A 24033-nucleotide genomic window follows, 5' to 3' on the forward strand; every position below is an offset into this window, starting at 1 on the left:
GGTAACTATTGCAATCAAGTATCTTCAGCCTAGACTAACAAAATCTAGTCAATCAGCAAAAGGGATTCGAGTTAGTAGGTCGGGGTGACTTCTGATGCCAACCAGAGCTACTCCCCCAACCTATCCAATTCGAGCTATTCAGTTTTCTTCAGGAAGTGCGCACTCGAGATCCAAGCTACCACAGCAACCCCTTTTTCATACTAAGATGTACGCAGTAGCTACCAAGTACATGATCGAGTCCATGAAGCCTCTCGTCATCAAGGCTTTTCGCGGAGGCGTCAAACCATGGATTAACACATTGCTGGTTGAGGAACTCTTCTTCCTTTCCACTATGAGTCTTATCAGGAAGCCTGCATCCATGATTGACAAAAACCAAGGTTTGGTCGAAGCCTTGGTTAATATGATGGCGGCCAATTGGGGGTGGATGCATCACGACGAGCATATCGCGAACATGCTGGATCAAGATATGTACAACACTCTTGGGAGGAATATTCAGCTAGAAGCGGTGTGGATGAACCAGCAATGGGAGGGAATGATTAGTCCAGTTCTTGACCAGACTCTAATATGGGGTGATGAAGTCGGGTAAGCGTGGACTAGGAGGGAAGGGGAAGGTTTCGAAGGTCACCTTCCTAGAAATCAGAGGTGAGGGTCCATTAAACGAGGGCTTCCAGAGCTTTCTTGTGTTTCAGCCTTAATCCTTTAACAGAAAAATCACCGCACGCGAGGAATAGATTCGAAATAATTCGCCTCGTTCCGGAGAGATACATTAAGCTCGATCCAGATCCCTTTCCTCAAAGCCCAGTTTCTTGAACATAAACCAGACCGATTACTATACACGATACCCTTCGCAGCCGATCAGAGGAGACGCAATGACGGCTGGAGGCGAACCAACCAATATTCCATTGGTAGGGCAATCTCAAAGGATCTTCAAAGCTAGGAAAAAGGCAGGAATGAGAGGAAGAAGGGCTTCGGCCGTGGGACAGGGTAAGGCTGGGACTGTGGGTGCAAGACTGTTCCCTCTTACAAGCTACCAATCCCACCTCCTCTCCGCCGTGTATATGGTCCCCTTTCTAAAATTGTGCATCTATGTTCTGGCCTATGTTACTCTCTGCAGTCTGGGTCTATATTTTACCCCTTGATCAACGATTCGAAGGTCTCATTGCTTAACCTCTGGTACACTCCTCAGTAAGCACTTTTTGAAATCACATTGGGCGGCTTTTGCGAACATTCCATACGTTATTCGCGAGGTCTCAATCGGGCAGGACAATGGACAACTCACTCGCGCTAGGATATGTATTGCCTCCTATGTGGCAAGGATTTCTTCGAATATGTCTGGTGCCAACTTTGGGTTTGCCAGAACCAGTAGTACGATGATTGCGGCCCCAATGGGAAATATTTAAAGGGGAATTCCTCTACCAAGTCGCGGATTGTAGAGATCTAGAAAAACAGGACAGATGGTCTTGGACGAAATGAGTAAATGGGTACCGTTCCTGCTGGTGCGGCATTTAGTGGCTCCTGTAAATTCTGCTAAGAAATTTCTAGCGTACGTTTCGTGGCTTTATCTACTTGGATGAACTCTTCGAATGAAATATGACCCTCTACAGCACGTTCTAGTCTAATGTAGAACATGACAAGGATGGCGCTGGTTTGTAAAATATCTTGCCAGAATCAAGGGGAACATGAATAAGCTACAGAATTCTGATTTGAATTACCCCTCTGCCATATCCCCTGTTAAGTAACAGAATGAGTAGTATTTGACGAACTAAGGAGGCAGATACAGGTTTGTGAAATGGATAAGGCTGGACTTCCTGAGTCTCTTGGAGGCATTCGAGCTAAATCACTGCTACCCAGAACGCTTTTCAAGCTCGAGTGGTCGATACAACCATCGAGGATTGCGATCATTTCTTTCAGGTCCTTGGTTTTGCGAAGTGGGGACCTCCTTTCCATAGAATCCGATTCGAAACACTCGTAACCGTCCGAACATCTTAATTGGCTGACGGGTCGCCAAGTGTTTCAAACTAGCTTCCTACGATGTGACAGCGTGAAAAATCATGGAGATCTTTCGGGGTTGGTCCCTGTGAAACGACCCTCAAAACCACGGTGCGGGCCGAACTCTTCCTGTTAGATGGACGACACTAGACGTTGCCAAGAGAGCTAAAACATATTCGAAGCGCAAAAAATCGCAACTAGTTCATTCAACTTCACTTATGGAGCAAGAAAATATGTTCTATCGTGTTTGTCCGGCTTCGTTGCAAACACCGTAGCCGTCGCGCCCATCTGGAACAAGCCAGACACACGCCTAGAGCCCTATCTTCAAGGAACCAACTAGACCGAAGGCACACAGCCCTTGCCGAAAGGAAATTTGAACTACCCTAGATTTTGACTTCGCAGCACGACAATCTCTTGACGATGAAAAGTGATCCTACTTCAGAACCACCGCAGCTAGAATGGAGCTATTGGAATAGTTTGGAGATTTAGTCCAAGGTCAAACCGAGCATGAATGCTCCTAGATGCGACGAAAGTCAATTAAACCTCAGCAATAACTATTCTAGGATACAATTACGTGCTCCATTTTCACTGGCCCAGGTGCCCGCGGCGCGTATATGGATCCTGAGCGCGCTGAGATCAACTTTATGGAAGCTACTGGAAACGGGAATATTCTCTATGTGGCTGCTTTATATTCTTTAAAAGTGATTGAAGAGCTTGCCTCAGCTAAGGGCAGCATCGTGTTGAAGGGTCCGCAAGCCATCTCCCAGCAGCTTCGGTCTTAATCATTTCCTTCACGGACACTCCATAACTTGACCTCTAATGCACACGGATGCTAACCTCTCAGTGACATGGGATGCGATTGCTCGAGCGGAGAAGGCAGGGGCAAAAGCCATCGTCTGAACAATCGATGCTCCTAGTAATCCGTGGCTCAACCCGACACAGCGCCGCACGAAACGACGCCACGAACGCGAGCTCAGTTACCTCCACTTTTACGTTGGATATCTCTGGCTAAATGAAGATCTGCACTCGATTCTTCATAATCTTGAAAAGAATCTCAACAGTCGAAGATGCACTAATGACGAAAAAGGGCGTTCCCACGATGTACATTTCGAACTGTAGCGGGCGCTAGTTCGACTGCTCTCCATGTTTGTAGGAAATCGTCCACGAAATCCATCACAACGCCCCCGAGATCTTCGGCAAAGTCGAAGTCCTAGCCAACAGTGGCATTCAGTACTAGGTGATGTATTGAAGCGACTTGCTTTGGGTGTGAAGACTGTTGGTCTTGGACGACCGTTCATGTATGCGAATTGCTATGGGTTGGAGAGTGTAACGAACGCTATCCAGATCTTGAAGACGGAGATTGCTTAAGATGTTGCGCAGGTGAGGATTCATGATGTCTAGAATATCCTAGCGAGCTTTAAAATACAAGAGCTTTGGAGGAGATGACTTGCATACTGCATGTTATCCCATAACGTAGAATACAATTCGGGCAGGCTCGATCTGTCAAATATCGTGCGGGAGTTAGGGAGAAGAGCAATGAGATTCCAATAAGGCCCTGAAGCCCTCGCCCTGTCGTGTCTTACATCAGGTGATAAGATGCAATAGGTAATATTTGACGTTCTTCGGAGCCCAAAGGGCTTTACGCTTTGCCTTGCTCAGAATGTGGTGCTTGTGTAATCTGTATGGATACTTTATTGTGTCGGGGACGTAAAGAATTGCGAATAGTTTTCCTTTTTTCACATAAAGCTAGACGATGACCAGCTGAGTCGACGACAGCATCTAAACATATATGTGCCTTATCGTTGCCCTTCTGCCAAAGTAAATACAAAATTCCTAAATATGATTCCAACTCCTGACGCTAGAGATTATCATGGTCTTGTTGACATTACCCTTGGAGGGTAATCGATGGGTGATTGGACGAGATTGAATATTCAAACGGCATTATAAATGCCCTCTCGAAGCCGGTCCGGAAAGAAGTAGCCGACTGAATACGCGGCGAAAGACGAGCAAGGCGGAATAGCTGTCATAAGGCCGCCGTGTAGTGATGACTTTTGGATTAGCGCGATGATGCACATACAGATTCCGGCCATGGATGTGCTTAGTAGCATGTACCTGGGGATTAATAGTCAGATTTGCCGACAAAGTACTAGACTTCAAGTAATAAGAACTAACAGTTGGCGGTTCAAAACGCGGTGGCATTGGACGAAAACGTATGACAGAAACAAGACCAACCAGACACCAAACATCCTGGCGTCGTCGCCGATTAGCGAGATTCTGAGAGTCTGGGGGGCATCTTCTTACTCATGACTTACATCCATGAAAGCTTGGGCTTGATGGCAGGGTCATTGCGCATCATGACCCACAGAACACTTGTAATTCCCACTAAAGGGCCAAGCAAGCCTCGTGCAATGAGGACCATACAGAGGCCGATGGCACAGAACATGTTTCCGAAGTATTCGATGCTGATTGGTGGGATCTGATGGCGTGCTGAAAACTGCTCCACAGCGGCGAGGCTTCCATCAAGTGCGGCCGCAGGGCGGGCGAAGGAAAGGCAAACGATGACTGAAACCAGCCAAAAAGAGCTGAGCGGAAAAATACTTCGGCTGAGGAGAACCCCTGATTGGGGATGCAGATTTGCGCCGGAAGGCTGTGACTTGGAGGACACCCAGAAGTGGACAAGGGTTTTGCAGGCGAAAACTATTTTGGAGTGACCTTGGGCATTGCATTCGGCATAACCCATTGTTGTAAATGGTTGGAAGATGTTGAATTCTAAAATCTTTCTAGAACCCCAAGTCTTTGTGGTGATGAAAAAGGAGCGTGAAAGATGAGGTTGGGAGTATAAGTTTGGTGCTTTAGCGCTGCTTTATGACTTTTTACGAGCTTCAAACGGGCCGTAAGTTTGCGAACCGTAGGTCATTTTTAGGCAATTAGGCCTCGTATCTGCATACCCGCGCCCCAATCTGTCATTCATTTTTCCGGAAACTGGTGGTGAGGCCCGCCGTAAGGTTGCGAACCGTAGGCAACCAGTCCGTGCAATGGAGTGGGCGACCGCCTTTTCGTCGAGGCAACTTGACCCATGCGTAATACACAGGTACGCATCCATGGTGCTTGCGTGTGTGCTCCTTGCGGCCTAGCGTAGATTGCGTGCTTGCTAGCCGAGAAGCATGAACCGAGACACGAGCCTCTCTTGTAATGGAACTGCTTTGAGGCTTGGGGACCGCGCAGATGAACCGCCATCTTGTTTAGCCTGAGGCTTCAGATGACTTACCTCTTCAGCCCCGTTGTGGATGTATAACCACGCCAAGCTACTATCGACCATAGCTGCCCTTGAGGCTTCGTTATTGATACAACACACTTCCGCTGCACCAACACCAACTTATAGGATGATAGCCGAGCCATCTACATCTCCTTAACAATTATTTTGTACCAATTTATCTTCATAGAATTCCAAAACAAACCAGGCTTTCAAATTGACGTTGCCATTATTACCCACAGAATCCTATTGTAGAGACTTGGAGGTTCGGCTACCGGTGAGGGCAAAGGTGACTGTGCGATATTCGCCACTGCTTAGTTTTTCTTCCCTCTGAATCCGCTATCACTATGCAATTCAATCGAAGCTCTTGATTAATGGGTAGGATTTCACTTCGATGAGCTACCCATCATCGAGTAGGAGTTTGTCATCTCCCCATATTCAATTTTCTGGTTGACGGAAAACGCAGTTATCTCAAGATATGTAATCTTCGAGGCCAACTTCGGAGATTTCACACGCTGCCTCACTATGCCGTTACGTAACGGAGTTGAACGGACGGTTTGAGAGAAGTCGTTTCCGAGCCACGCGATTACTCCACCATCAATGGGTGAGAAATCGACCAGGCCTTCGTTAAGATGTAGCAGCTTTTAGTCTCCAACAAGGCTAGAGTCAATTTAGACAAACAGCTCTGGGAATGGTGTGAGCGAAGGATATGTCATGGGTGTGGATAATTTCTTCTAGTTTGTGTGCGAGGTATGGGTCAACTTAGAGAGGGAAGAACTCGGACTGAATTTATACTGGAGACAGCTTCGCAGTGGGAGCAATGTCCATGCACACTGAGAACCCGTCTCATTTTGTTCCAGGTTTGTACAGTATGTTGTCACGTAACGTAGAACGTAGCTGAGGTAGAGTATATATATTTAATACTCTTGCTATCATTACGTCAATGGCCAGCAGGGTACCAATTTCTGTCTTGAATCCACCCAGTCATGTTCTATATTAGGTGACAAGATGAGTAAAGCAAGCGGAGCATCAGGATGAGCATCACGTGTCACTCTGTGCGCACAACACTGAACCTCGGAAAGATTCAAAGCCCGGTCACCTATATCATCATGCTAGCGAGCGATACGGATGCATGCCCTGATAGTATGACTGGCATTTTCTCTGGGCAACGTTGTCAATTGCATGCTTCGGCAGAGAAAGTGCATTTGAGTTGAATATGAACCCGTCCGTCTTCAGAATAAGTATATCGTATTGCAGTTGCAGTATAGCATGCAGCTTTATGTAGTTGCGCCTAATATGAAACCGTTGTTGGAAATTGGGCCACCCAAGGGAAGTCGTCATGCCTCACCTCGCTAACCTAGCCGGCATTCACCCTCATAGGCGTAGAGTCATACCTCACACATTGACACTATCCTCTGACCTCTGAAACCGCTCTCGAAATGGGAATGTGGCCGCATATGATGCAAAGGCGACGCAGGGTGGAATAGCCGTCACCAAACCACCCTGGATCGAGGACCTCTGGGCAGAGGCAATGATCACCATGCAAATGCCGGTCACCACTGACGCTACGAGGATATACCTGCGGATGAAATGTCAGACCAGCTGTGTCCCCTAATGTCAAAGTAGGCTCAACGAAAGGAGACATACCAGTTGGCATGCACAAGGCGCGAACACTGCATGGCGAGATAAGCTAGCGTGGCGGCGGACCACGCCCCAAATACCCTGGACGTGTCAGTCAATCCAGCTTTCAAAGGGGCTCAAAGTGCAACTTACACCCACGCTGCTTCTGGCTTAACAGCAGGATCATTCCGCAACATGACGAACAGGATGCTGCCGACCCCCATAGCTGGCCCCAAAAGCGACCTTGCTGCCCCAGAAGCTCTCCCACCTGCAATCAGGACAATGCCAATGCACGCCCCAATGGCAACCCTCGGAATGGGCAATGAAATTTGCCCAGCGGGTCCACTCGGATCAACTGCTGCTACTGGTACCACAAGCGTCGATATTGTAAGCCCGGCTACGTTTGTGGGTGTTAACAAGCCCGTAGTAGCTCTAATACCGCTGGATTCTGCTATCATTCCTGGGGTGTCAAACCGCCCAGCACAACTGCAGTCTGCCCCTTGATCTCTTTCCGTACTCCCTGACCTAAATCGAATCCTTGGTCGCAAAGAAAGCCAGATTGAGAGTAAATCACGGTCTTTACCGGAGGACCCTTGAGCTTCAGCAACTACAGCATGTGCTTCCGAAGATGTCTGTTTCTCCCATGGCGCTCGCACCGTTGGGAGTGGAATTTCCATATTATTGTATCGGACTTGATGTTTTGTACAGTTGCGACTAATTTCCTATCAGTTACAAGAGATTCATCTTCAGTTTAAACAGAGTTGAAGATACCACTGAAGAATTGTCTCATCGCACCGAATACGTCTCCGCCGGCACATCCAGCATCCCTTTCGGGGCTTGGTATGAGGGCGCCTTGAGGGCCCACCAAACTTCGGAGCACTGTCAGGTGGGGAAGAAAACATTGTAAGAATGGAAGAATGTCGCACTCCCGATCACAGCAAGTAGGTTGACAAGTTAGCCGTGGTTCAATCTAGGCTAATGGCTAATCCCAGCTGTTCAGGATGCTGAAAGACGTGCAAAATCAGAGCGAAAGCGAGCAACGATACTCGGCGTTTCCCAACTTTGTAGATGAGAAGTAACTGAAAGGGCTGAGGGTAGTGGTCTCGAGCATATCCACGGAACCCCATCAAAGCTCGGGCCCCGTTAGGAGCAGGTGAGGGGGCTGGTTCACGGAAAAGAAACGCAATATCCAGGTTGGACTCGCCAATTCACCATCACTCATTGGAACACTGGGTATTGGGGCGTATTCTAGCAGCACTCATTTGCTCGGGTGTGTGATAAAGATGCAGATTGACTCGTTCACCGGTGAGGGGTCATATTAACCTTGCGACAAGGCTGAAAGATATCCGATGACTGGTACCCCCCGCTTGCCGTCAACACGCTTTTGCCTTGCATACTCTACTAGTAGCTCCTCATCACTACTGAAAGACTTCGATTCATGGAGACTCTGGCCCAAATATACCATACCGACCACTTCGCAATGGAATATAATGAAGAGGTAAGGAAATCGCTCCTGCCACCTTACTATAGAGCTAATTATAAGTTAGAAGTTCCTTAGAGTCGATGTAGGCTACGATGTCCAAATGGCCCAGTGCTTCTCTTTCACACCATCCATGTTCTCGTGCTTCTCTGAGATGCCATCCATGGACTGCTCCTATTACCCACCACTCGTGGCCCTCTTCTCCTCTCCCCTACCAACCCGAGAATGCGGTGACTCCTGGAATCACGATGGACAAAAACAGTACATCAAGACTTACGAGGGTAGAGAGAGGCTTGATCCTCGCTACCAAGCGGTCTCCAAGCATGACTTCTTCAGAGTTGGAAGGGTATAATTATCCCCAATTTCGTTGGCACCCAATCTATTCTCTCATTTTATGTATCTTTGCGAGATGCACACTCTGATGACAATTAGGTGTTCAAAGTACTCTTCCTAGAGTCTGCTGGACGGCCCCGAAATCATAGGACAGTCTTGGTTGCTTGGACACCAAATAACATTTATTTCGAGAATATCAGGCGCTTCGTCATCCGAAAAAACAATAGAAACCACTGCATCCTATATTTCGCGTACTCTACTGTTGCAGCCATTTCAGCCCTCGGGATAAACCGATACAACAACCCTTCTAGTTCGATCAGCGAGTGGTTGAGAGCTTTCACGAGTCCACTCTGGGAACCAGATCTGGGCCAATACAAACATACCGTGGAAGGGGTGTTTTCGGTTGCAGGTTTCGTCACATCATCGGCGTGCCTCTACCATTGGAACAAAGATGATGGAAATCAAGACTACTTTGTGCTCGGGGGTATCTCAAGTGGGATAGCAATCGGCCTCGGTACAGGCTTGGAGCTACAGGATATACTACTCGTTATACTGCCTTGGACAATACTGGCGTCGATGATGCTGAGCAGAATCGTTCATTGGGCCTATAAAAGCCATGCGGAAGTCGATGATGAAAAATGGTATCGCGGCGTTCGTTCGTGGCGATGATCCGGCTTAACATCTGGATGAGGTCGGTGCTCATCCTTCGTAGGCAGCTTTATCGGGTTCCGGCCTTACATTTTCAGTCCGTCAAGCATGACTTCCAGCACAGGCCGAATATACAACGCCTGGGAAGTTAGCAGAAGCGAGTTATTGTTGGACTTTTCTTATCTGCGCACAATACCTAGCTCCTTCTGCGAGCTCTCCGAGCTACGTGGAAGAGGGGTTTACGACATATCTCTATCTCATATTCCCTTTGCTGAACTTTCATTACCTATTGCTGCCCACGCAATCAAAGAATAAATTGACGCTTTTAGTTTGTTCCAATATGACGAATACCTTGTCCCAGCACACCTTCGTTCCCACCCATGTTTCAGCCATACTTCAGTGGAACTTAGTACGTCGTCTCCTCCCTTGTCTAAGGGTCCTGCTTGTAGAGGCGCATAAGCAAACTCGGGCGGGAGTGCGGCCAAACTATTCTAAATATTTAGCCTCGAGTCCAGGAAACAATTTTCACTCGTAAATCATACGTAAAGGAAGGGTTGGGGATCCTTGCGCTGTCATCCCTGATTAACCTTTTCGCTACAGTCTCGACTATATTAGCGTAAACGTTATTAAGATGTCGAAAAACAAGTTCAAGGTATGTATTTAGGATGTACATTAATATCCTGCACTAACCTATCCACATCCTATCTTTGATTGTGATTGCTCTAGGGTCGTCGAGCTATGGTTGCACTTTCAATATTAAACCCGGAACCTCAAACCCTCGGATATCATTTCCTTACCTTGTAAATAACTAACAACTGGGAGTCTGAAATACTGCGATGATATTCCACAAAACTATTCCTAGATCAAGTCCTGTAAGAACTCACAGAAGGAGGAAAAGAAAGAACAGCAGGAAACCCCCCAATGACATTCTTCCCCCTAATAGGTTCCGAAGTGGGCGCAAACATGCTGTTGTGTAATGCGAGGCGAGGGTTTCTATGGTTCCAAAACTCTAGGTCTTCATTGTCGTTGTGATCATCTTCCTCTCCATCCTCCCCACGGTCGTCCCTGAAATATCACTGAAGGTACTGAAAATTCGCCGTGTCTATGCGGCAAGATATTTACGTATGAATACTTTAACCAGGTGGCGCCCTCGCGGTAGAAGGATGCTAGGTGTCTTTGGGCCCAGAAAATGAATGCTTGGGCTTAAATCTTGGCGCATTAGCTTTGTTGAAGGGTTTATCGAAGTAACTGAAGTGTTGACTTTAGGTGGTAGAGTTCGCCCTGTTCGAGCATTTCGATGCAAATTGTATGGTGAAACAGTTATGTGTAGGACGAAACGGATAACCCACTTCGACTCATGCCTTCTTCGCGGAGAGCTTAGGGGCCAAAGCAGGACCAGGTCCAGAACCAATAGGAGAAGCAATGCCACCTTCTCCGTCATCCAGGAAGGGATCCTATGAATCCCCCTAGCCGTCTCTCTAACCCCTTCGGAATCCCTCCTCCTCGCCCGTGAAATCAATAGCCTCCCCACTCCACTCCCATTTTAATAACTTTATTCTGTCCCTCGTACTGCTTGGATTCTTCTTGTTGAAGGCCGAGGCAGTGTTTCTTGTCGTCCGGGGGGATGGCGGCCCAGGCTTTGACGAGGAGATCGGGTGGGTTGACTATAAGCAGACTTAGCGTTTGACGCCTGGTTTTCTTGCTTGGCTGGAATGGGGGTGAGATGAAATTGAAATTAGCAATGAGCAGGAGAAGGCAGAAGCAACATACCATTTGACAACCTTGGATTTTCGCCCGCAAGTGTGGCCCCTCAGCTGTCGCCCGGAGAAAGAACACATTAATCGTCTTCTTCGGCTTTGGGAAAATCGCAAAACCCGCAGCTCCTACTCCCACACGCGCTCCCACTAACTCAATTTTATTTCTCTCAGGGTTTGTGCTGGGGGTGGCGGTTATGCTGTGCTCGCTCTCGTTCTCGTTCCTGGTGTGAATCTTGCTCTTATAGGCACAGGTATAGGTGGAAGGGGAGTTAGTTGAAGAATTAGGATTGGGAGGCTTGAAGACTCCAGATAAACCTTCGTATTTAGAGTAGCGACCTACCGGTGGCTCCTAGATAGACGAGGAGGCCCGTTGGAGTGCGGTGTCGTTAGGGAGGAGAGATTTATGCAAGACGGCTTGGAGGATTTTTAGCAATGGACTAGATTCTGGCTCAGATCTCGCAAACCGCGGATGAGGATAGCCGCTGAAGTTCGTAGGCACCGCTGATGCAACAGATCCGATACCAGGATTGAGTATAAGATGCGCTGTATGGCTGAAGACCTGGGGATGCGGATTCTGAGAACCTCGGCTTCTCTGCCTCGAAGCGAAATTTCCCGGTCTCTGACATCTGGAAATCATGCCAACGGCAAATAACTAACATGAGCGGTCCTAGCTTTGTTAGCTAGACGAGGTAGCTGCATGGCATTAACAGGCAGCTTCACGACCGCATTCGGGTTGCCCTCGATACCTGCAACCAGAGCTTCGCCATCATGTACAGCGGCCTCGTGAACTTCATAACAATTAGCCCTACTAGTCAAATCAAGAAGCCACTGCTCTTACAAATACGGAGCCCTCAATTGGGGACACATAACGAAGATGAGGCTGGCATACATTCCTTCCTTCAAGACGTATAAGTCTCCCAAGTAGCGCTGTTGATGCTCTACCTCTGTGGAGCTTGCTGCTGATCAAGAAATCATCTAGAACTTATTGTAGGGCGCGCGAGTGAGACGGAACGGAAGATAGCTAATTCGTGAGACGTAGCGGTCGGGAGGACATCTGAGAATCGATGGGCTCTGATTTGGCAGGGCCCGAGCTAGATGGCGGTGAATTACTGATCGGACCCGTGCTAATATGGGGTTGAGCGACGATAAGATCCAAAATGGTGGACGAGGGTTGAGTACCGCCTTCTTGCTAGCCGCAATCTTACCTTTTGGATCTCCGCTGTCACACCTACCCAACGCCGACTCATTCGGCAGCCTCTTCATATAATATATCCTCACACCCATTGGCGTGAATTCTAGAAGACTATTCAAGATCCGACTAATCGCGCCCTGCGTCGTCTTATTCTCCCTAGCAAGCCTGCCGACATCAGCCACAGAAAAAAATTCCTCAAGCACGTCATGTTTACCGCTGTATATTGGTAACACGTTCCCGGTCCCTTGTTAGAAGACACCTGATGACCACGCTAAGCCAGGCGTGCGACCTGACTGACAACAGAGCGGACGAGGCCGTACGGGGCTATTTGTTTCATGGCTGGCTGTTGTTGATCAAGACTCAGAAGGACATTATTCAGCTTGTGTTGGCGATAGCGGGTTGCCATGTTGAGACTGTAATTACGGACGCGGATTATCGATGGAGCAAACTGTGGGACATACTTTGGTTTCGTTGTATTTCTTGTGTTTAGGTACAATGGCCACGCAAAAGAGAGTGAAAGAGAGCTGCGGTTAGCGCGGTACGGGCCGACCTACTGAACCCATGTCGAAAAGGCACTGTGAAAATTACTGAGGGCCTTTGTGCTTTAGAAAATTTCTTTTGTGCAAGTTCACTCCCACTCTTCCTACTAGAATAGCGACAAGTGCATGCCTTGGATGCGCTTAAGCGTCTCGATCATCCTCTTGCTGGAGCTTCCCTTCAGCCCTCGCCGGCAGATACCTGATCACCCAATTTAGACCCACGGCAAGCGCAATGAGAATGATCCAAAAGAGCTGACCTCCGAAGATCCCCGAGTTGACACCGACAGCATATAAGCTGGTTGAAAGGGCGGGGACAAAGGCTCGGAGTCCGCTAGAACCGGCAAGGACAATCGCGTTGAGAGTACCGAGAGTTTCATGGGAGGGAGCAATGTCGTTGACAGCAAGCTGGTTTGCGGCTAATGACAGTTAGTTGAAATCTCGCAACCAACACAAGAAGACAAGACTTACTGAAAGCCATGGCGACCCCACTACCCACGGCCGTGACTAGAGGTCCTACGGCCCAGAACAGGGCTTTAAGGTTGTGGCGGAGGAACACATTGCATATCGGCGACACGGCGAAGAAGAATGGCCAACAGGCAGCGCAGAGTCGAAAAATGCCGCCAGTTCCTATGCGTTTGTGAAGAGGAGGGAAGACGAAAAGAAGCCAAAACGCTTGTGAGAAACCCCCGAGGGCCAGAGCTGCGGCTATGAGCGAAGCCGGAAAGCCGATCCCTCCCATGTCAATAGGGGTGTAGAGGAACACGGGGTCGCCTGCGGTAAATGCGAAGGCTAATAACAGAATGTAGATGTATATTATGCACACCTGAGCAACACCTGGGTATTTGAGGAGTTCCCATGTGGACATGGGCGGTTCATTTGTATTTTTCTTGCCGTGATGGAGATGCAAAGTCTGACCTCAAACGTTAGTTGCGGTAATTGAGTCCAGCTTTGACGAGTGAGCAAACCTCCTTTACGAACAACGCTGACAATATCGTAGCTGAAGCTCCTACCGAGGCGCTTATGAAGCCAGGGAAGGCGTATGGATAGTCATGGAAGAATTGGATTTTACCGAATGTTGACGAGAACTTTTCCGCTGGACTTTCAAGCGCTCCACCTACATCGTACTTGTCAGCAAGTATCGTGAAAGGGGTGAAGAATCATACCAATAAGAGGTCCAGAAAAGATCCCTAGATTGCCGGCAAAAGCAAAGTAACTGAACGCCTTCGCTTGCGTCTTCTTCGTGCTATTCTCCGTGATCATGGCTCGAACGGTCCTATTCATATGAGCTTCACGGCTCCACCTTTCGGATGACAATACTTACACAATGGTCCCGGCAAACACGCCAGCCAGGCATCGGAAGAGGAACATTTGCCAGATATTCTTACTCAATCCAAAAAGAGCCGTGGATGCTGTTACGCCACACAACGATAGGACGAGAATTGGTTTTCTTCCAAATCGGTCGGCGGCCTGGACTTGTCAGATGGACATTCACATTGGTAAGGGAGAAGGAACTCACCTTTCCCCAAAAAATCATGACGCACATCTGGGTCGCAGAAAAAAGACTCTCAATCAACCCCGTGTAAAATCCAACATTGTTTGGCTGAATACCTCCAGTTTTCTCAACCATAAAATTGACATATGGAAAGATGGAGAAGAAGGCAATTGGCTCCACGAGCCTAGTGTAACAAAGCAGGAAAATTTGGCCGAGCGGTAGTGGCGCATCTTCGTCCTCTCCTTCATGGATCCCTTGGATCCCGCTGGCCTGAGGAAGCGTTTCAATGGGTTCAGCGGTTGGTGCCGGTGCTATCGAAGGAAGCAATGGCGTTCTTTCATCGCTCGCTTTGATTGTAGAATCATCATCATCGCTGCGGGAAGAACTTGATCCAGCCATGGTAGAGGCAGATAGGAGTGGTCTCAAGATGAGCGGTTAAATTTTACGTGTCAGACTGACTTTGTAATCCACCAAGTGACACTAGAAGCGGCAAAAAAAAAAAAGAAAAAGGTTTTCTCAGCGTAGATGAATATGGCCACGTGCCAAAGGGGGTTGACGTTGCGACAGCGATGTGGCGAACAAGGAATCCCCAATGAAACCGTAGTGGAATGCTAAAAGACTGTTGATGAGTGTGAAAGACTCTGGGAGCTGTGGTCTCGAGTAAGGCTTGGCACGTATTCATTCAGGTGCCGATCCGTCCACTAGCGCGGAAGGAACGTCTGCAAACACTCAACTTGACTGGATTAGGAAGGTCGGTCCAAATCTTAAGGGTAGCGATTTAAGAAAGGCATGAAAATATGGTCTGCAAGTTATGATCAAGCGGCCGCGATTCAGACGAGTAAGCGAGGGTTAGTACAGGTGCAAGACTCTGATTGCTCAAGAAGCCAAATGTGTGGTGGGCTGGAACTTGACTGCCTCGCGGAAAACACGGAAGGCCCGAGGGATAATTTAGGATAAGAAATCAACCAATTGTAGGGGATGTGAAAGTGTCCAGGTTCTAAGCTACAATCTTAAGATCCTTGTAACCTCCACGAACGAGCCCAAGCTCCTCCATAAGTTAACCACCCAACCGCTGTCACGCTTCACCATTTTGTGAACATTCATAATTTGAGTACCCCGGGCATAACGGAGCTTCAACCAACTGATAACCCCACTACCAGGCTTTCCATGATGTCTAGTACCGTACGCAGGAATACGCTGAAATTCCAAAATGTCAGTCGCAGATTTGTCTCGAGTCCGGCGAGGCGAAAGTACCTTAGAAACACTTGCGATGGACGATGGATGGACCACTCTCGTCGTATTCCTGCTTAGAGATCCACATTTGCTGGAAGGTGGAGAGGGAAGCCAAAATGGAACCACCGATCCAGACAGAGTACTTGCGCTCTGGGGGAGCAATGATCTTGACCTTCATGGAGGATGGGGCAAGGGCGGTGATTTCCTTCTGCATACGGTCGGAGATACCTGGGTACATGGTAGTACCACCAGACTAGGAACTTGTTAGCCAATGCAAGATATGCCGTGAAGAAACCTTAGACGTACCATAACAATGTTGCCATAAAGATCTTTCCTGACGTCGACATCGCACTTCATGATAGAATTGAAAGTGGTGACGTGGATACCCCCGCTCTCAAGACCTAAGACGGAAGGTTGGAAGAGGGCCTCGGGGGCGCGGAAGCGCTCGTTTCCAATGGTGATGACTTGGCCGTCGGGGAGCTCGTAGGACTTCTCCAAGCTGGAGCTCTGGCTGGCCGTCTGAATCTCTTGCTCAAAGTCCAAAGCGACGTAGCAAAGCTTCTCCTTGATGTCACGGACGATTTCTCGCTCGGCGGTGGTGGAGAAAGTGTAACCGCGCTCGGCAAGAATCTTCATGAGGTAGTCAGTTAAGTCACGACCGGCCATGTCGACACGGGAGATGGCGTGAGGAAGGGCAAAACCCTCGTAAATGGGGACAACGTGGGTGACACCGTCACCAGAGTCGAGGACGATACCGGTGGTACGGCCGGAGGCGTACAGAGACAGCACGGCCTGGATAGAGACGTAGAAGGCGGGGGCGTTGAACGTCTCGAAAACAATCTGTGTCATCTTCTCCCGGTTGGACTTTGGGTTGATGGGAGCCTCGGTGAGCAATACGGGGTGCTCCTCAGGAGCCACACGCAGCTCGTTGTAGAAGGTATGGTGCCAAATTTTCTCCATGTCGTCCCAGTTTGTGACGACACCATGTTCAATGGGATATCGCAGCGTCAGAATACCACGCTTTGACTGTGCCTCATCACCGACATAGGAGTCCTTCTGGCCCATACCAATCATGATACTGTGTTATCCGTCAGCTCGCGAATCGGGTGGCTGCGGGGAAAGAAGGGATCGTACCCATGGTGACGGGGTCGGCCGACAATGGATGCTACGGAACTGTTAGCGATGCTTTCCAGAATGGCTAAAAGACATCGCCAACGAAGACTTGGCTGCGGTTTTCGGCCATGGGGGCTGAGTGAGGGGTCTTACGGAAAACAGCTCTGGGCGCATCGTCACCGGCGAAACCGGCCTTGCACATACCCGAACTGGAAGTTGTCAGCTCGAGTCTGTTTGACCATTATACCACCATCGCTGCCCTGCAGTGGTTATTCCGCCTGGCCGAGGGCGTGAGCATGGCTCATGCAGATAACCCCACAGCAGGGATACGATTGTTGAAATTTTGGGGGGGGGGGTGAGGGGGGCTCACCCATTGTCGATGACGAGGGCAGCGACTTCCTCTGCATTTGAGAAAGCACACGTTAGCAGGATTCATGGAGGACAGGAGCGCGCAGCTGTGGTAGCGGGAGGAGGGCAAAACGAGGTTGTGGGAGTTGGGCTTCAGCTGCTCACCTTCCATGTTGACTGATTAGGGTGTTCGAGATAGGAGTTGGTGTGGAGGGGCCGTGGATTAGGCGATCTGGATTCGCTGCAGGAATTGGCAATTAGCTTGCGAGGAAAAGAGATGGAGCCCGTTGCGGCGGTCGGAGGGAGGAGAAGAATGCGAACGGGGAGGCTTACAGGTGTGGACGGTGAAGTTAAGGTTCTGTGCGAGAGGCGAAGTCGGTGGGTGCTGCTAAATAAGCGGGTAGCAACTCTTGCCCAGTTTAGCGGGGCGGCAAGCGGGAGCGAGGTTGGGTGAGGGAGGCTTTGCACAGCGCAGCAGAAGGAAGCACGGATTCCTCGAGCAGCCTCAGATTATAGCGGCAGGTCGCTCTTACGGAGCCACGAGGCAATCTTATAGTACTCGCATGGAGTTCCTGTTAGGCTGCACTATTTCTATATTTTCGCTGTCCACGCAAGCTCTCCGCCACAGCGTGAGGAAGCTCCATCGTCGCTACAGACACAGCACCAGGCAACGCCAAAAGACGTCTTGGCGGTGACGACGGAGAAAAGAAAGCGCTTTGAACAGTGATACGGCCGCTGCTCGTGCTATGTGCCCCCGACACGGGCGTGCACAACTTACATCTGCACAGCTGAACGAGTTTGCGATGGTGTTACATGCTCCCCAGCCGTCTCAATTGATTCCATCCACCGCTCACCGCCAACTCACTCGCCCGCCAGCCCCAGCAAATAGGGGGCATTCCGCTGCAAGTCACGTGGAATGAGGGGTAGCAGTCCTGAGCGGAGTACCGCAGCGGGGATCGGGGCACAAAATTTCTTCGGTTGATTAACTCATCGTGGATTGTGGTTCCAAAGGCGTCTTCTCGGTTTCATGTAGTTAAACCATTCAGCCCTTGAGCACACTTTCAATTTCGTTGAGGTGAACGCTGTAGAAGGCTGTCGAACACGTTAGGCCCTTCGCGCGGGGTCCATCCGCATCTTCTTTCCGCCAAAGAAATATCCCAGATGCCTAAATAAATTGCAGCACAACGTGCTTCACTGCCATTTCATGTAGAAACCCCGTCACTCCACATCCCGAACTTCCTCGAAACACGAAAGTATCCACAAAACATGAACGACCCACGGCTTAACAACCTCTTCAAGTGGGGTGTCGAGAATTCTGATGCGTCTCGAAACGATCCAACAGCGAACACAGGTTCACGAACCCAGCTGGATCCCGAGGCCCTGAAGCAAGTTCTATTCCCAAGCTCGGGTTCTGGACAAGGCCCACGATCAGACCCAGAATGGATGACACACTACATGGACGTTGTCTCAAATAAGGACCCCACGGCAACTGAGAAAGCCCAAGCTCTCGAGCATTTTGAAGAACTCATCGCGAACTTGGACAACGCGAATAGCATGACATTAGCCCATTGGAACGCATTGGTGGAGGAATTGAAGAACGAGGATCGAGACGTAAGATTGTGGGCTGCCTGGTGCTGTGACACAGCGGTTCAAAACAACGTCAAAACTCAAGAGCGGGTAAGTGAACCTGTCGCTCCTAATGCGGTAGACCCTGTTCACTAATGCGTTCCAGCTTCTCGGGGTCGGGGCTATTCCAGTCCTGTCGAAAATGGCAACAGAGGATAAAGACAAGGATGTTCGGAAGAAGGCCATCAAAGCACTCTCCTCCGCCGTGACAAATTTCCAGCCTAGCCTAGATGCAACCGTTGATAATATGCCTGCCGAATTCAGACCAAGCGGAAAGCTCGACGCCAGCGACATGGACTCTGTGAATACGTTGATAGGGAAGCTGCGAGACAGCAACAAATAGAGCCGGGGTTGCATTTGGGGTTGGCGTTCCGGTAATAGGAATTGAATCGGCCTGTAAAATTACTTCAGGGTGATGTTCATGAATATCTTATTCGGGTAGATTTTTACATACCTAGATCAGATCTCTCGACGGCCATGTTCTTGTCTTCGGACCATTCTCCGCTATCCTGTGCACCATTGCATTGGACGAAGGTCTCACAGGCTTTAGAGCACTTCGAGAACCAAGCCCATAAGCTCACTAAACTCCTCTCTGCCACTCATATTTCTTTCCAGGCCCATGCCCAAGACGACCATTCTCTTCTCGCTCGAGTTCTTCGTCAAGACCGCACTCGCTATCTGCGTAGCCAATGTTTGACCTAGCACTTCCAGCTCAGGGATAGTACCACCAAGGATAGTCGTGGCGGTCAGGTGGTGCATGGGGAGAAGATCGGAAGGAGGAAGATCGTCATCCTGGTCTAGGTACGGGTTGGAGGACAGGGGGTTGTCGGTGGCGGAGACATCGAGGGGAACGTGTACCTTAAGACACTCCGTTACAACGCTGAGATATAGATTAATGGAAGAAGACGCACCCAGTGAGCTAACCGTCCATTCTGGGTGACTGTGATCAGAATCTTGTCCGTAAACTGGACCGTTGTTGCAGTTGTTTCTGTGCCTTTGATACTCGCCGAGGCTGTCCGGGTGGAGGCAGGGAATGGAGATAGAGTAACGGTGTATTCACTTTCTGCCCCTGCCATATCTGAGAGATCCGGAGATGCCGTAGTGCAGCCCGCTCTGGGTTCCATTCGAGAGGAGAACCAAAAACAAGTTCAAGAGAATTCTGCCACCGCCCTCGGGAAAACTACAGCCGAACCTCCGGTCCCCGCCAAAATTTCAATCGTGTCTTGAGAAGTTCAAACGCCAATTCTCAATTCTCTCTACGGGTCAAGATGCCCAAATTTGTGCCCAGACAGCGGAAGCACAAGGTTCTCTCCCGGCAGAAACACAATGGAGGGTACCAAGACGCCGCAACGAGCGACGCAAACGCAACTGAGATCCTTCCGGTAGAAAAGCGAGAGCGCGAGCAAAGGAAGAAGGAGCTCAGGGAGGAATTAGCAAAAGAGAGCCAGGGGAAGATGAGCGGGAAGAAAAGAAAAAGGCTAGACAAATACATTGTGTGTTCCCCCTCCCTTTCTCTCTCTTTCCAAACGAGTTTCTAACTCTAGAAAATCTAGGATACCAAGCTGAAGAAAGAAGAGAACCTTACTCTCCTGAAGAAATTAGCAGCGCAAAAAGTTGATACAACTCTGTTCCAGAGCTCGAAGAGATTGGGGACTGGCGAAGAAACAAAGAAAGAGAGGCTCAGAAGAGCCGTGGCAGAGCGACAAGCCGGCATAGACGTTGAGGAAAATGAAAAACTGTTGTTCGAGGAGAGAACGGTGCGAGATGTAAAGGATTTTGATATCTTAGCCCAGAGCGTAAATCGGAAGGAGCTGGAGGGGGACCCCAATCTTAAGCTGGTCGAACGTCCGACTGGAACTTCGCTTCAGACGGCGATATCACGAAAACGAGATCGATCACCTTCAGATCGCATACAAGAACGCCCTGTCAAAGATACTGCTGCTGAGCTATCTGAACGTAATTCGAGTGGTGCAAGATTGTTTGGAGGCGGATTGAAGAGGCCCTTAGAACTAGATGAGGAGGGCAAGCCCATCATCAAGACTAGGAAACGTCTAAAGACCAAGGACAAGCCAACTGTTGTAGAGGAAGAAGTTCCATGGGAAGGATTCAGTTCGGAGGATGAGGGGGCTGAGACCTATCAAGAAGATTCAGAGGGCTCTGTCCACTCCAGTGAGTCCTCTACTTCCGCCGATATCTCATATCATCAAAATTCGAGGGAAGCAGGTATTGATGGGGATCTGTCCGGCTCGGACGTTCCTGAGACAGGGTCCGACGAAGACGAAGACGAAGATGAAGATAGCGACACAAGCCTGGACGAAGTTGCAAAAGCATCCCGGAGAGAGCGCGCATCGGCATTCAAGGCATGGGCAACGCAGCAAAGGAATGAAGCTATTGGCTTTACACCTAGTAATCACTTAACAGAACTCATTCCACCGAAGCCTGCAAACTTTGAGCCTCGTGCACCAGAAATGGATCCTCTGCCGCCGGAGCTAGAAACGAAGACTGCTACAGATGCCACAAGGAAGGCTTTTAGCGTAGCCGTGAAAAGAACGCCCGAAATAGAGGTATCCAGGGTGCAACTTCCTGTGGTTGCGGAGGAACAGAAGATCATGGAAGCCATACACAATAACGATGTCGTGGTTGTGTGGGGAGCGACTGGTAGCGGTAAAACTACGCAAGTCCCACAGTTTCTCTTTGAGTCTGGATACGGTGCACCGAATGGTCCAACACCCGGGATGATTGGAGTCACACAGCCGAGGCGAGTCGCTGCTGTCAGTATGTCCAAGCGGGTGGCTGATGAGCTCGGGGATGCTGGGTCCAAAGTCGCATATCAGATTCGATTCGACATGTCGACAAACGCGAAAACCGCTGTCAAGTTCATGACGGATGGAATCCTATTGCGGGAGATATCTCAGGACTTTCTCTTGACAAAATATTCCGCCATTATCATCGACGAAGCGCACGAGCGAAGTGTTAACACTGATATTCTGATCGGAATGCTCAGCAGAATCGTCGACCTCCGGGCTGTGATGAGCGAAGATAACCCAAAAAATAAACCCTTGAAGCTCATAATAATGTCAGCTACCCTAAGGATATCAGACTTCATCGAGAATAAGAGGCTATTTCGAAATGGACCTCCCCCGTTCGTGAAAGCTGAAGGTCGCCAATACACAGTCACAACCCATTTCTCTCGTCGAACAAAGCGGGACTACGTGGAGGACGCATTCAGCAAGATTTGCCGCGGCCATCGCAAGCTTCCTCGGGGAGGGATGCTAGTCTTTTTAACAGGCCAGAACGAGATTGCGCACTTGGCGAAAAGACTAAAGCAGACCTTTACTTCAACCCAAGGCCATGATGCGAAGATGGGACAAGTGCAAATTTCGCCGGTTGAAACTCCATTGGAAACTGAGGACATCGACCTTGGCGACAAAGCTGATGATTATCAGGATGATGACGGCTCAGATTCTGAAGATTCAATCCTGGTCGGTCTGGATAACGATGAAGATGACGGCGAGTTTGATATTGGCGAAGAAGCAGTAACGGATACCGTCATGAAGGTTCATGTCCTTCCCCTCTATTCGCAGTTACCGACGAGCCTGCAATTACGCGTATTTGACCCCCCTCCTGAGGGCTCTCGTCTCATAGTCCTAGCGACTAATGTCGCTGAGACGAGTCTTACAATTCCAGGCATAAGATACGTGTTTGATTGCGGACGAGCCAAAGAAAAGAAGTACGATCTCATCACGGGTGTTCAGAGCTTCGAGGTCGGATGGACTAGCAAAGCAAGCGCAAACCAGCGAGCTGGTCGTGCTGGAAGAACGGGGCCTGGCCATTGCTATCGCCTATATTCATCAGCTGTCTTTGAACGGGACTTTGAAGAGTACGCTGCCCCAGAGATTCAAAGGACACCCCTTGAGAGTGTCGTTCTTCAGCTCAAGAGCATGGGGGCCCCGGTTAGAAACTTTCCATTTCCAACACCCCCGGATCGCGAAAACCTCGAAAAAGCGGAGGAGCTTCTATCGTATCTTGGAGCTACATCACCTGACGGCAAGGTGACGAAACTAGGGCATGAGCTTTCGCTTTACCCTCTGAACCCACGATTTGCCCGAATGTTAATCATGGGCATTGCCCAGAATCTGATAGCGGAGACGATCGCGTTAGTAGCCTCACTTTCGGTCCCAGAACTCATCATTCCTGAGAATAAACTTGGATTACGCGAGCCACCGGAGAAGTCTTCTGCGATACGGTCCGAGAATGACAACCTTGAGGTCGAGGAACGATCTCAGTTGAGGAAAGCTTACAATGCCGCGATTGCCAAGCTTTCTGCAAACGCAAAGCAAAGCGATTGCATCAAGTTTAGCAATGCGGTTTGTGCATACGCCCATGAGGCTGATGCAGTCGGCTTTTGCGGGAAGATGTTCTTGAACTCGAAGGCGATGCATGAGGCAAGCCAACTTCGTAGCCAGCTTACGGCGATAGTTCGAACGCATCGACCGGCAGCGATCGGATCCTATCAGCCGAAGCTTCCAGCACCATCTGAGAGCAAGATCAATTTGCTGAAGCAGATATGCGCTGCTGGCTTCATTGACCAGGTTGCGATGCGAGCTGATCTCGCCCCCGTGCCTCCAGAACTTCCTCGAAAACCCAAGAACGCGATCGACGTTCCTTACATCACCTTGTTCCCGTCACACTTCGAGCGATCAAGAAAATCGGACCCCTCTGAACAATATGTGTATATCCATCCATCATCACTACTTGCACGAACCACTGTCACAAAGCTCCCTGGGTATATCATCTACTCTCATCTCCACCGCGCAACGCCATCTACCATTACGGGAGGAAAGACTCCAAAGACTCGCATGCATCCTCTCACGCCTGTAACGCGACCACAACTCGTGAACATCGCACTCGGAACGCCATTACTTGGTACTTCGAAGCCAAAAGGGAAGATTGTTGATCTGCCACAAGACAAGGAAAGACTGGAACGTCGCGAATGCGAAGTTGAAGTCTCTTTGCATGGGGAGAAAGGTCGACAAGATTGGGGTTTGGGACTGCGAAAGGTCATTCAGAAGAGAGAGGGTCCTGGGAGACCCTGGGTTGTTGAAAAACTGTTGGCATGAATGGAGTGAATGTGCTTTGCTAGTCTCGTTGCCTGGTGGCTCTGATTAGTTGATACCCAAATCCGACCAATTGAAACTGACCCATTTTGGGACAATGCTCGGATAATTTTCCGTCAAAAGGACCGACATATAGCCCCTAGGCACATTCCGTTCACCCGCTGATTGTCCATTGACATTCCTAGCCAGCGTTGACAGCGCCCAATCCCATCTTGCGCAGTCCAATCTAGTCAGCTGCGCCACGGAAAGTGTTCGACGATATCTGCAAGTACTGACTAGTTAATTACCTAAGG

At 49.4% G+C, this 24033-nt stretch overlaps 9 protein-coding genes across 9 annotated transcripts; 4 read left to right on the forward strand and 5 right to left on the reverse strand.

The window, feature by feature from the left end:
* Positions 1 to 1789: 1789 nt before the first annotated feature.
* Positions 1790 to 2771, forward strand: BDR25DRAFT_354421 (uncharacterized protein; the record flags this gene model as incomplete). The annotated part of the gene is made up of 6 exons (XM_033695307.1): positions 1790 to 1968; positions 2023 to 2120; positions 2172 to 2266; positions 2377 to 2464; positions 2511 to 2521; positions 2553 to 2771. The coding sequence occupies 6 exons, from the start codon at positions 1790 to 1792 to the stop codon at positions 2769 to 2771; spliced, it is 690 nt and encodes a 229-aa protein (XP_033547998.1).
* A 37-nt stretch (positions 2772 to 2808) lies between these two features.
* BDR25DRAFT_354422 (uncharacterized protein) lies at positions 2809 to 3357 on the forward strand (the record flags this gene model as incomplete). The annotated part of the gene is made up of 3 exons (XM_033695308.1): positions 2809 to 2883; positions 2932 to 3079; positions 3119 to 3357. 3 exons carry the CDS (start codon positions 2809 to 2811, stop codon positions 3355 to 3357), a joined length of 462 nt encoding a protein of 153 aa, XP_033547999.1.
* A 105-nt stretch (positions 3358 to 3462) lies between these two features.
* Positions 3463 to 4813, reverse strand: BDR25DRAFT_342508 (uncharacterized protein). Its single transcript, XM_033693733.1, has 3 exons — positions 4302 to 4813; positions 4162 to 4236; positions 3463 to 4101 (listed from the first exon to the last, which is right to left on the reverse strand). Exons 1-3 carry the CDS (start codon positions 4727 to 4729, stop codon positions 3921 to 3923), a joined length of 684 nt encoding a protein of 227 aa, XP_033548000.1. The 5' UTR covers positions 4730 to 4813; the 3' UTR covers positions 3463 to 3920.
* Positions 4814 to 6475: 1662 nt separating this feature from the next.
* On the reverse strand, positions 6476 to 7935 carry BDR25DRAFT_342509 (uncharacterized protein). Its single transcript, XM_033693734.1, has 4 exons — positions 7634 to 7935; positions 7016 to 7576; positions 6890 to 6964; positions 6476 to 6821 (listed from the first exon to the last, which is right to left on the reverse strand). Exons 1-4 carry the CDS (start codon positions 7762 to 7764, stop codon positions 6638 to 6640), a joined length of 951 nt encoding a protein of 316 aa, XP_033548001.1. The 5' UTR covers positions 7765 to 7935; the 3' UTR covers positions 6476 to 6637.
* Positions 7936 to 8082: 147 nt separating this feature from the next.
* BDR25DRAFT_342510 (uncharacterized protein) lies at positions 8083 to 9652 on the forward strand. Its single transcript, XM_033693735.1, has 3 exons — positions 8083 to 8360; positions 8410 to 8688; positions 8775 to 9652. The coding sequence occupies exons 1-3, from the start codon at positions 8301 to 8303 to the stop codon at positions 9342 to 9344; spliced, it is 909 nt and encodes a 302-aa protein (XP_033548002.1). The 5' UTR covers positions 8083 to 8300; the 3' UTR covers positions 9345 to 9652.
* A 3095-nt stretch (positions 9653 to 12747) lies between these two features.
* Positions 12748 to 14805, reverse strand: BDR25DRAFT_260552 (MFS general substrate transporter). The gene is made up of 6 exons (XM_033686660.1): positions 14328 to 14805; positions 14133 to 14278; positions 13975 to 14084; positions 13777 to 13925; positions 13280 to 13721; positions 12748 to 13227 (listed from the first exon to the last, which is right to left on the reverse strand). The coding sequence occupies exons 1-6, from the start codon at positions 14700 to 14702 to the stop codon at positions 12953 to 12955; spliced, it is 1497 nt and encodes a 498-aa protein (XP_033548003.1). The 5' UTR covers positions 14703 to 14805; the 3' UTR covers positions 12748 to 12952.
* A 557-nt stretch (positions 14806 to 15362) lies between these two features.
* On the reverse strand, positions 15363 to 17508 carry BDR25DRAFT_303284 (Actin, gamma). The gene is made up of 8 exons (XM_033689975.1): positions 17331 to 17508; positions 17163 to 17238; positions 17020 to 17050; positions 16803 to 16858; positions 16671 to 16701; positions 15843 to 16614; positions 15558 to 15789; positions 15363 to 15500 (listed from the first exon to the last, which is right to left on the reverse strand). The coding sequence occupies exons 2-7, from the start codon at positions 17167 to 17169 to the stop codon at positions 15559 to 15561; spliced, it is 1128 nt and encodes a 375-aa protein (XP_033548004.1). The 5' UTR covers positions 17170 to 17238; positions 17331 to 17508; the 3' UTR covers positions 15363 to 15500; position 15558.
* Positions 17509 to 18007: 499 nt separating this feature from the next.
* On the forward strand, positions 18008 to 19370 carry BDR25DRAFT_303286 (putative Hsp70 nucleotide exchange factor). The gene is made up of 3 exons (XM_033689976.1): positions 18008 to 18673; positions 18729 to 19017; positions 19078 to 19370. Exons 1-2 carry the CDS (start codon positions 18264 to 18266, stop codon positions 18964 to 18966), a joined length of 648 nt encoding a protein of 215 aa, XP_033548005.1. The 5' UTR covers positions 18008 to 18263; the 3' UTR covers positions 18967 to 19017; positions 19078 to 19370.
* Positions 19170 to 19699, reverse strand: BDR25DRAFT_223533 (uncharacterized protein; the record flags this gene model as incomplete). The annotated part of the gene is made up of 2 exons (XM_033685110.1): positions 19170 to 19481; positions 19535 to 19699. 2 exons carry the CDS (start codon positions 19697 to 19699, stop codon positions 19170 to 19172), a joined length of 477 nt encoding a protein of 158 aa, XP_033548006.1.
* Positions 19700 to 24033: the final 4334 nt, after the last annotated feature.

The sequence above is a fragment of the Lindgomyces ingoldianus genome (assembly GCF_010093535.1).
Source record: "Lindgomyces ingoldianus strain ATCC 200398 unplaced genomic scaffold BDR25scaffold_14, whole genome shotgun sequence".
Classification (NCBI taxonomy): Eukaryota; Fungi; Ascomycota; class Dothideomycetes; order Pleosporales; family Lindgomycetaceae; genus Lindgomyces; species Lindgomyces ingoldianus.